We start from the raw sequence: 11,915 nt of genomic DNA on the forward strand, positions 1-11,915 counted from the left end.
AAACGGACAAGTTATTAGGATGCTTTTTCTAATTGAAAATATGTTTCTATAACCAACGATTCAAAAGATAAAGGGTGTATAAGGACTTGACTGTATACAGTAGACCAAGGGAGCTCAACCTCTGGGAGAGTAACAGGACACTTCATTGGTTTGAAAACGGGGCACGTGTCACTTAATTCAGTGATCTGGGACAAAGCCGCTGTTTACTTAAGTGATCTGTCAATTTGCCACTAGTCACTTAAGTGATCTGTCAATTTGCCACTAGTCGCTTAAGTGATCTGTCAATTTGCCACTAGTCACTTAAGTGATCTGTCAATTTGCCGCTAGTCACTCAAGTGATGTGTAAAAGTGCCGCGGGCCGCTTGAGGCACCTGAAACCACTCCGCGGTTCACCTTAGTTACCTGGCAATATGCAGCGGACCGCTTAAGTTATGTGGAACTGTACCACGGGTCATTTAAGTGATGTGCAACTGCATCGCGTCACTTCTGAAATCCGTTCAGGGCTCTGCTTAGTTCATTTTGTGAAATTTGGTTATACAGGTCACGGGCCATATACGATGGGCCACCTTTGGCCCGCTGGTGATGGGTCGATATATATGCAGTAAACTCTCACTAATCCGGCGCATATCAGACCAGGGTGTACCGGATTACCGAAATGACCAGATTACTGGAAGTTAATTGAAAATGCCCATGAAATAATATAAACTTTTGTGCAAGTCCATTATAATCAGTAATGCAGAGACACGCGTTTTTCCATTTTGTACTCGAATAAAACGCCGTATTACTAGATTGGCCGGACTAGCGCACGGCCGGATTATCGGGAGTCTACTGCTTATCATATCAGACATTTTCATACGTAACGGGGAACAGAGGGTGACCTGAAGTGACCCTTTATCCTCTTGATAAAAAATGACACTTCGTGATAGAGTGGTTATAGCCATCTACCCGGAGTTTCAACAAATTAAAAAGAGTATCAGTCCACAAGAATATACGCATCAATGTAGCATTCCGAATCAGGAGCGGATCCAGAGGAGAACTATAGGGCGATTACCCCACTCCCTAAGAGCCAGAAATAAAATGGAAAATAATGGTTTTGACCCGTAAACACAGGATGTATATTCACCGTCCTTTCCTCCCACTAAATCACCCGCCACAACACATTGATCTAGATCCGCGCCAGTTCGGAATCTGCTAGAAACCACAGGCCATGATCTAATAGGCCCATTGGGATGAACAAAATGAATTTTTTAAACGAAAAACCCGCTTCAAGTGAAAATCACACAGCTGTACACATTTATGCTTAAAAAAATTCGAATGAGTACAAACGCATGATATTGACAACAAACTGATCAAACAACATTTAAGGTAATAAAAAAAATGGAATGTGTTTTATATGTGTTATATCACGTAATACAATATGGACAGCAAATACAAACACTATTCGAAATATGTATCCGATGGTAATGAGTTGAAAGTAGACGAAAAAAAAGGACGGGAGTGTGTATGTCTCTCAATTATCACTAAATGCCGTTCACATTTTCTGGACGTTATTGCGAGAAACAGAAAGACTAAAAAGACTTGAGAGTGCAAACCATCGCCAAATCTAACTTCGAAGTAATCAATAACGTACACTTTCGTATATAAAAGACTTATCGAAATGGTGATGAGAATGAAAGACAAAATCATTATCATTGTGTCAACTTGTGATGCATGAAGTACGGCAAAGAGTGCACAACCTCCGGCCCGCGGGCCAAATACGGCCCACCAAGATGTTCCATCTGGCCAAAAAAAGGTGTTCTAGTAGAAAAGTATAAACGACAAAAGCCTAGGCCAACCATATTTCATTTACAAAAATTCCAGAAATCGTTATATCGCTAATTATTGCAAAAAAAATTGTCAAATAAAAATAAAATTACTAATTATGGCCAAAAAAAAAATTCTCGATGGCAAGTAAAGTTACCAATTTCGACTGAAAAATCGGTCAAAGGCAAGCAGCTAGGGTTGCTAATTACAGCCGAAGAAAATTGTCCAAGGCAAGTAAAGTTGTCAATTACAGCTAAAAAAAATTTGCAAAGGCAAGTCAATTGTAGCCAAAAAAAAGTTGTCAAAAGCAAGTAGTTTCCAATTAAATAAAAAAAAAATTCAACTCTGCCACACGAAGCTGGGCTGGAAGAGATCCCAGCAACAAGATAAGTCCGGTGCAGCGCGGCTGAAAACATGGGTTCACATGGGTATGGCCCGGAAGAAGGGGGGGGGGCCTCTTGATAATGAGATTTGGTTACAATTTTATGAAATAAGTACGTAAACTAGTAGTCGCAGGCATTTCTAGTTAGGTAGAGGGGCCTCACAAAAATCGCTTTGCCTGGGGGGGGGGGCTATGATGTTCTTAGGACGGCCCCGGTCCGGCGGCTGAGTCCTGGCGTTCATTCAGCCATAAAACTTGTCAAAGGCAAGTAAAGTTGTCAATTAAACCAAAAATGTTGTCTAAGTCATTAATTTTTAAGTTATGAGAATAATCTCAAATCTTGATTTCAAAAATTCAAGTAACCTTCATCGAAAATTAGGGAAAAAGAGTGACATTTTATGAAAAAAAATTAGGAGGACCAAAATTACAGGAGATATTCCGTAAAATACAGGTCATATGGTCAGCTCATGTATGCAAGTTTCTGGCTAGCGGGTTGCAGAGTGACCGAATATCTGGCTCATGGAATGAAAAAGTTATGCACCCCCTGACATACGGTATTATAATAGCACGAACGGCTTTGTTTGGACGTGGGTATCGATTGAGTGTCATTAGATCCATTGGTCGTTTTTCTTGTTTTCTTTTTGTCGTCTAACATCACTAACGATTTCCATAATTTTTATATTTTCACATGTTATTGTTCTTATCGAGGTTGTATTCTTTCCTCTTGAGCATGGCAAAGTGGGTGAGTTGCAAAGCTTTGCCTCTTTTCTTGTTGCCTCTCTCGAGGGTTCCCGTCATGCTGTAGCCGTCGCGGAAATCGGCGGACGAAACTCTCGTGGTCAGAAACATCTTGAAATCGGGTTCCTCGTCGGTTGAATTCTTGAACCGGCCCTTAATGCACATCGTATCCCGACTGATGTCGACGATTTTGGCACGGGCTGTCGTGCGGTTAGTTGCCGTCACTTCCGTCACCTTGCAGACGCTTCTGCTCCACCAGGTCCTCTTGAGGAGCCAGTGAGCGGTCAGGGCTCCTCGAGCCCAGCCCTCATCCGCAAACAGGAAGATTTTACTTGGGGATCCTTCGTGATTCAAGATTTTTCTGCAGGCTTTACCTCGATTTTCATAGTAGAATAGATGCACCATGTTGTGTTGTAGCAATACACGATCTGAAATTATCTATCTTAGATAAGTCAATGAAATAAATCATGAATAAATTGATTAGAGCATTTATCATTGCATCATTTCATTTATATGTTGGGGTGAATGTGGAAAATCTGGAAATTAATCAAATCGTCGGTTAATTTTTCACATTTGTCGATTATTATGTGCAATTCCCTGCTTGTGCTGGTTAATATGATTAATCGTCAATAAAATCATTCAAATATACCAGACACTTTGTATGAATTTCAGTCTAGGACAGTACTTTTATACCACGGACCCTCACCCAAGTGGTCTGGATTTTTATAAACGCGACACTATCTCGTTAAAATTCAAAACAAAGATCAGCTTTGCGAATTAAGCAACAAGAAAGGTTTCTTCTTTGAAAACTCTCCGGTATCCGGGATATTTAAGGATTCCGTGGTGTTTGATCATGCGGAAACATAAAAAAACTGTCACGGAGGGTCTACGTCAAAACATCGCGAACAAAAACATCGCCCGTCAAAACATCGCCGTGACAAAAACATCGCGGTCAAAAACATCGCCAAATACGTCAAAACATCACAAGTCAAAATATCGCACGTCAAAAGATCGCTTTATGAAAAATTTTTTAAATTAAAAATTGTAATGGAAATCACCTCATCCCTTTTCTTTGTTCAACTGGTAACCAAAGCTGCACTAAAAGTGCATTAAACTTTCAAGCGGCTTTGGTTGTGACAAAGCCAAACTGTCATGTGTATGTCTGTGTTCGACTGTTTCCACACCTATTAGTTTTCTCTCAATCCTTCGAATTCGGCCTTTTTTTTTGAGTAATGGACAATGAACAGAGAGAGAGTTCTTCAAAATTCTGTATTGTACAAAAAAAAAGGTTTTTTTAACAGCTTGCTGATGCGAAGATATATTTTGGAAAGAGAGAAAATTTAGCTGCCCCTGCGGGGAATCAAACCCCCACTTCCTTTCACTAATCGAGTGAACGCCCTAGACCAGCGGTTCTCAACCTTTTTCTGCTCATGGCCCCCTTTCAACCATTTCTCATTCCTGTGGCCCCCTTGCGACCATGATCAATTTCCTACCCCCCCCCCCCCGTTTTCATGTTAAATGACAATTGTTCAAATATTGTTTGCAGTATAAATATGTGTTTGAATTTATTTTTAATTTATGAAAATTGAAACACATTAAAAAAATATATATAATAAGTTGTTTATCAATCAATGTAAACATTGCGCTTGAAGACGGCATAATGTCAAGTTACTGTTCAGGATGAAGTTTGAATTATTTACAAATTAGTTTTTCTTGGGTAAATTTGAATTTGGGTGAATCAGAATTTCAAAAAAATCAGGAAGTATAAATAATCAGATTTCAAAAAAGAAAATTATCGGTTTATTGATGTCTCGCTGAATGACAAGCTATCTCCAAGTGGCTTTTTGGTTCATAATGTGACCTCTCTCCCACAGGCGAACGAAGTAACGTGTGAGTTGGCTTAAACACAACACAATATTTCACATAACAGACACTACTATATGTAATGTACAGAGGGCGTAGGTAACAAGACGTATGGTATTTTACTTTACTGGCAAACCTCGTTCACCCTACAGGAATACTTTCAATTAGAAAAATTATGTGTAGTACTCAGATATGCCATTCATGTTGCAAGGGGGTGTATAGTTATTAAAATAGAAATATCAACTTTTTATACGGGCACGTGTGCTCAAAAACCCAATTACAATGTTCTTGCCCCGTCTCTTTTGACGCCAAAAAAAAACCCGTTTTATCCGCATTTAACGTTGTTTTTTGGTTGGTTGTCTTCAAATAAATGTTACTGTCAATCACTGTCAATAAAGTGACACTGTATGCATATATACAGTACATTCATCTCGAAACATTATAATTATTGATAACACAAGCTTATGACAAGGGCTTTGATTTTTATGACCTAAAGAAGAAACGTAGTAGCTAATAATTTATCAGCAACGACGTTTCATCTTTAGGTAAAAATCAGAGCCCTACTTACGAGAAATTGGTTACACACACGAAAAAAAAATCATTGTGCTTGTTTTTGTGAAACTTAAAATTTTTGATATTTCAAGTGCTAAATTTCATCTTTCAACTACTCAAATCCTTATGCTCGGCATTGAAATATTCTGCCCACCAATCAAAAATCAATCAAATCTTTATTACTAAATCTTTATTTACTTAAATAGGGGAAAAATTGCGAAAAAAAATATTCTATGCATTTTGTTTGAAATTAAATTTTTTTGGCCTCTTTTTTAATAAATTTCCTCATGGCCCCCTTATCAGCAGTCATGGCTCCCCTTTTGCGATATTTTCCTCCATGGCCCCCTGGAATATCCTGGGGCCCCCCGGTTGAGAACCACCGCCCTAGACTATACAGAGGCAACGAATATCTCAGTCTTTCCTTGGAGCTCGTGTGCACTGAACACGTCCTTTTACCCGGAGAGTGAAAGGTCGTGGGTTCGATTCCCCGCAAGGGCAGTTGAAGTTTCTCTCTTTCCACGATATATCTTCGCATCAGCCAGCTGTTAATAAAGTTTGTATGGATAAGCGGAGAGTGACATCATCCTCGGATTTTGTATTATCTGTACCCAGAGCCGCTTTTTCAGCCGGGGAGACATTTCGCACCACCCCATCATGGAAATATGGTTTCCAGATTCCAAGAAAAGGGGTACGAATTTTCTGGTAAACCGTTAAATTAATAAACCTTTCACTATAGTTTTCTTCATCAAACTGCAATATTCGTTGCTACTACAACAATTGAGCTGTCGATACTCTTTCATTACGAGGATTGTTCGTAGAAGAAATTATTCTTTTATTAGAAGTTATTCAATATTATGGTGATACATATATGGAGGGATATATAATGATCGACATACAGGGACCGGCCATAGCTCAACGAAAACCCGAAATTCGGACAATGTCCGTTTCGACTGTGCCGGCCAGTTCGAGAACTAGACAACTTCGGGCTTTGGCAGTAACACACACATATATAAGAGACATTTTGCAAAGGACATATTATCTGCATCAAACATCGAATTATCCAAAACGTTGGGGGGGGGGGGGAAATCGAATTAAACAAGCAATTTCAAATTGAATTGAAATTTTTGCAAGACACTCAAAGGGAATTCCTGATATTCGAATTAACCAAGTTCGAACTAGCCAAGTTCACCTGTACCTTTATAATTTCTGTAATAAAATCTCAGAAAAATATGCGATATATATAATCTTAAGGAATAAAGTAATAATAAAATAATGAAGCGCAATTAAAAATATCCGATGTCTTTTTGAAACTCAAAGCCGCTGATTATATGCAGGTAAATACGATATATATATATTAATTTTCGGCGATGTTTTTGTGACTGCGATGTTTTGACGTGCGATGTTTTTGTCACAGCGATGTTTTGACTGGCGATGTTTTTGTTGGCGATGATTTGACGCGATACCCTTGGGGGACTAACCTAGAGAATGTGGAGTGACCAAAAGAATGATCTGGTGAGCGAGAGACGAAAACAGTGACCTGCAGGGTGTAAAAGCATGTGAACGACCGAAAGATAGTGACACACAGACATATATATGGTATGGGAAGTGGGGGTTAAGCAGGCTATAGTCCGGGGCGGCTGATTTGGGGAATGAAGTCAAGAACAATAGACTAGAATGGATGAATGGATTGCTGCAAAATTTGTATAGTCACAGGCCACAAAACGATGAATCCTCATCCGGGGAAGGACATCAGAGGGCCTAAAATTATGTGGTCGTAGTAAATTGCTCGAATTTCGTGGAAAAATGAGGCTGAAATGAGGAAAAAACCCTGCTGGCTGAATAATTTTTTTTTATTTCGGTGGTACTAAGGGTCCTTTTTACTTTCCAGATAGTGGGCATATTCTTTCTAATTTCACCTCCACAGACCTTTTTTTTTGCGCAGTAGCAACTCTGTGTACACAGAAATAATCTCATTCTTTAGTCATTCTCAGACCCTAAATGTCTATATTTTGCAAACTTATTAACCATGAAAAATGACGTCTTTCTTAGTTACATACCAACATAATATAACATTTCATAGTCCATAACCAACAAAAGGGTGAAAAAAAATTTAATCAGCCAAAAAAGGCTTTATAAGAAAATTACTGACATTGTTTTACTTTACACAAACATCAACTGTTAAAGCTTTGAAGCAAACTTGAAAATTTAATTAATATTATTGCTTAAAAAATATATATATATATATATTACATTATTATTACATAATATTGCTTTTTTATGCGCACTTTATTTTTTAACAATTCTATTTGAAGAATCATTAACAGTTGCGTTTTTATTTGATAGGTGGAAGAAGGGGTTCTAATTTGATGACGTTTCTCAATGTAATACATCCTGTACTGTATAGTTGTTTTCTGAAAGGCATATTTTGTGGCTGATAAAATTTTAGTTTTAACCATTTGTTGGTTATGCACAAAAGTAACTAAGAATGGCATCATTTCTACATGGTTAATAAGTTTACAAAATATGGGCGTTTAGAGTCTGGGAATGACTATGAATGAGAATACTTCCATGTACATACGTAGAGCTATGCAGAAAAAATTTTCCCTATATTGTGTAAGGTAACATGTTATTTTGAATTCTGCACAGATATAGAAATTCTATGCGCAGAGGAAACAGGTCAGTGCAGATGAAATAAAAGACAATATGCCCCATCAGGAAGAAAACAAAATTACAGGGCACATTTCGTGTGGGAATAAAAAAATTTTTCCTTTAAAATTCCCCGTGAGCATCTCTGCTCATCATGCCCCTTCCGACGTCATGGAGCCAGGCCCCCAAAACTCAGATCTTTAGTGGGTACTCCTCAATATTGAGTTTATAGTGTAAAAAAACCGACAACTCAGAAAACACCCTGATTCAATGATTAGCATCATGATTATTTCAAGCATCTTTATGGTTTTTAAAGCACATGCCAGAGTTCTTGCACGGGATCTCCGACGATGGTTATAATAAAAGCTCTTATTCGTGAATATGCCTCTGATAGGATGACGGGACTCCAACCTCTGAAGTCCCAACAATGAACTCAATCGGGCACGGCACGGAGACCCATGCCCTCTCCCTATTTTGCAGTAGGGCCCCTAAGCTGATATCTTTAGTGGGTTCCCAGGTAAAACTCTTAAAGAGGGCTCTATCTCTCTATTATGAACTTTATGAATTTTTGTACCCGCCCCAAGTGATGAAAAACATGCTTGGTTATGAATAATGTATACGTAGACATAGAAAAAAATTAATAATTTTCCGAATTGTGGTTTTTAGTGTTTTCAAGTCAGGCACGATCACCACTTGGTATTTTGCTGATTATTCGTGAGTTACGTAAGTTATATAAGCCTTTGTAAGTTGTTGTTATATAAATGCATTATCATGTTGTAGGTCTACCTGCTCTCAGCGAGGGTGGGGGGGGGGGATGTTCGTGGAAATCCACACGTCCTACCAAAAAAAAAAGGTCTCAAAAAGCTGCAAAACAAGTAATTGCATACTACGTGCAGCAATCTTACACCAATCCAGCTCTACGCAGTCTATTTTTTGCATTGTGACGAAGGCAGGCCTCACTATTTTCCCTAAAAAAAAAAACAAAAAAAAATGTACCTTTTTTCTTTCCTAACTCCAGAGGGACCTCAGCAAGGGATTTGGAGAAGCAAAAGCCCATGGGCTAAATGACATATCAGTTGAATAACTTCAAAATGCTTGCAGGAAGTGGTTGGGAAAGAATGCAAATGTGTATTGGTGTTAGAAGGGTGAAATGCTTTGAAAATACATGAAATTTCTCTGAATACGTACGCAAAAATTAAAAGCGAAGGAATTAAAGGTAGTCTGTGTTTTTTCGGAGAAACACCAAAAGTGTTTTTTACGCGAATAAATCTATTACGTATTTGCCCTGTGCTCCTTTCAGACATATATTGAGGTTTCAAAAAAAGTTCTGCCTTTCAAGCCTCAATATCTTCTCCAAAGAAATCTTTAGTGGAGCACTGTTTGGGAATCACTAGTTTAGCATGAACTCGATCAATAATGTTAGTTGTGTTTGTACATGTCGATACATGTGAAGAAAGCCAACAGTACAAGGAAATGATAATTTATGTTTTCATTTTATTCACACTTATTTTGATTTAATTTAATTTTTATGGCAAAATACGTGTCGTATTGCACGTATCAATCACGGACAAAATTTATGAGTGGTTAAATGAAGATGATATTTTCATTTCTTATCTTCCATGTTTATCAAACTTACCAACATCGTTTGTGGATTATGCATAACCGCCGGTAAAAGTAATAAATGTGATGAAACTTATCAAACTTACCGAAACGCCACGCCTGGTATTATGCCTAATAACCGGTGATCAGGCATAATTAACGATTCATCACATTTACCCCAACATATACACCGCGAAACAATAAATTCCAATTCAAAAACTTTAGTATCGTTGGTTGATCGAAATAATCCTTTTAACGAAGTAAATATCAAATAAATAAGAAATAACAAAAAAGAAGAAATAAACATCGAATTCAGTGGTACTGGAGCACGAGAAGATCGTTTTTACAATATTTAAAATCAAAAACTAGTAATATTTTAATTTATATGTTTCAATAACGAATTGGAATTTCTTTCCAGGAAATATTATAACGCCATTAAATACCACCGCATTTCTCTGAATTAGCACTTCGAAACTTATTCTTGCATATATGTTTGCCCAATGCGTAAAAACATCGGTTTCCAGAACAAAATATTCAGAAGAAACTCACTTATTAGGGAATGAAACTGTAGTAAATTCCATTAAGGGCCGGATGAAAGGTTGTGTGTTGAAAGAAAAGGAAAGATGCGATATACATGATAAAGTTTCTAATTTGTGAAAGAGAAACTAATAAACTGATAAAGTAGACTAAACTTATTAATAAATATTATGTTAATGCTTTTAAGCAGGGCTGGGGGGGGGAGCAGGGAGAGGTCAACTTTTTATTTTTCAAACCGAGCACAACTGAGGTCTGTAGCCATGGGCAATTTACTACCTAATGAGTTGTGCCGGAAGCGCAAGTGTGTGTACCTAAAAGGCTGAGTTAAAACATGGTGGAAAACTATGCCATAATAGAAGTACCATTAAATGTGTTATTTAACCTTCGATTAATTTCAAATTTTTTTACGCATATATTAAATTGCATGTGCGTGCTGTCCTATGCTAGTAAAATGTTTCACCTATTTCTAATACTAAATTTTTGCACATTTAAAAAAATGTATTTTTAACATGATATAAAATATAGGTAACAGCACGACATCAATGAAGTTGAATAAAAATTGATTCAAAATAAAGAAAAATGTTCTGGTCATAAAATGGCAAAAAAATTGAGATAAATAATCTTAAATACTTGGGTAAAAAAATTACATTTTGTCGAAGTTTTTAAAATATAATTTTAAATAAGATTAAGGGTCAATGAAATCTAGACCTTCCTCATCATTTTATGAACCGAACAGTTCTTTTTATTCTGAATCAATTTTTATTCAATTTCTTTGGTGCCAGGATACTTTACCATGCACGCAAGCTATTAAAAATTCTTCATTTTTTTTTTAATTTGCAAAACAATTATGTACTAGAGAAATGTAAAACTGGCATAGAATAGCATATGTTATCAAGTATATGTGTAAAAAATTTGAAATAAATAAATGGTTAAACAATATTTTTAATGAGATATTTCCGCTAGAGTTTTTTACCATGTTTAAAGGTAGGCTACCATTTTTGATTAGAATAAAGAAAGATCCAAAGAAACGCTTCCCCCACTTATATAATAAATCGAAGATAAAGGAATAGTTCGAAATGTGTGGTGTTCGTGACCAAAATTAAATCGTGAGGCTCAAGTTCAACGACCAGAAAGAAATGAATTGTTCCCTCAGCTTGAGCACAAAATCGTTCGATTTCAGTTCCACTTCGTATAAGATTGCTACGAAATTCAAAATTTATGCATATAAGAAAGAAGGAAAAAAAACCGATGAAGTGTCAAACTAAACCTTTTGAACACAAATTGAATGCAATTGAAAAAGGATACTGTGATATGTCGGCAAACATCGAAAAAGCCTCTTCTCCAGGATGTGTGTGATGCTATCTTCTTCCTCAAGATTCCAACACAAGGAAGCTCAAGAGCAGGAATTCTTCGTCGCTAGGCAGCAGCATCCGAGGCTGCTGTTTCTTTTCCTGAGCTGCACCACAACGAGGCTTGACTGCTGCTGCCAATGCGCGTTATTTCCCAGCAGGAAGACGCCTTATTATTGGGAGAAGAGATATTCGGGAGAGCATGCGCATTCAACAAATCTCTCAGGTTGTTTCATCGAAATCGTTAAGCTCTCACAAAATCCCAGGCAATCTTATTCTTGAATTCCATTTTATTATCCCCCCTCCCAAACCCATCCCGGGTCGAGATTACGAGAGAAAATTGCATTATGTTCCAGTTAATTCTCTCGCGCTTATATTTTCAAATCTCTTCATCAACTCCCGTTTTGTTTCTTGCACAATCAAAAATCCTTTCGCTTGGGAGATGT

The 11,915-nt window shown here is 37.3% G+C and overlaps 1 protein-coding gene across 2 annotated transcripts; it reads right to left on the reverse strand.

The window, feature by feature from the left end:
* Positions 1–1,359: 1,359 nt before the first annotated feature.
* Positions 1,360–11,621, reverse strand: LOC149069340 (uncharacterized). 2 transcript variants are annotated; one of them, XM_089249887.1, is made up of 2 exons: positions 11,426–11,621; positions 1,360–3,361 (listed from the first exon to the last, which is right to left on the reverse strand). In XM_089249887.1, the coding sequence occupies exon 2, from the start codon at positions 3,326–3,328 to the stop codon at positions 2,870–2,872; it is 459 nt and encodes a 152-aa protein (XP_089106013.1). In that variant the 5' UTR covers positions 3,329–3,361; positions 11,426–11,621; the 3' UTR covers positions 1,360–2,869. The 2 variants fall into 2 exon arrangements, with proteins under 2 accessions (XP_089106013.1, XP_089106012.1); XM_089249886.1 differs by having other exon boundaries at positions 1,360–3,365; positions 11,426–11,620.
* Between the last annotated feature and the right edge of the window lie 294 nt (positions 11,622–11,915).

Source organism: Pholcus phalangioides, unplaced genomic scaffold, assembly GCF_987345545.1.
Source record: "Pholcus phalangioides strain wild (caught in Gottingen) unplaced genomic scaffold, Ppha-v1.0 ptg000022l_1, whole genome shotgun sequence".
NCBI classification, from domain to species: Eukaryota; Metazoa; Arthropoda; class Arachnida; order Araneae; family Pholcidae; genus Pholcus; species Pholcus phalangioides.

What these genes read in the sequence shown, in the direction of transcription:
- LOC149069340 (XM_089249887.1), bottom strand. Translation starts at nt 3,328, where the DNA reads ATGGTGCATCTATTCTACTATGAAAATCGAGGTAAAGCCTGCAGAAAA.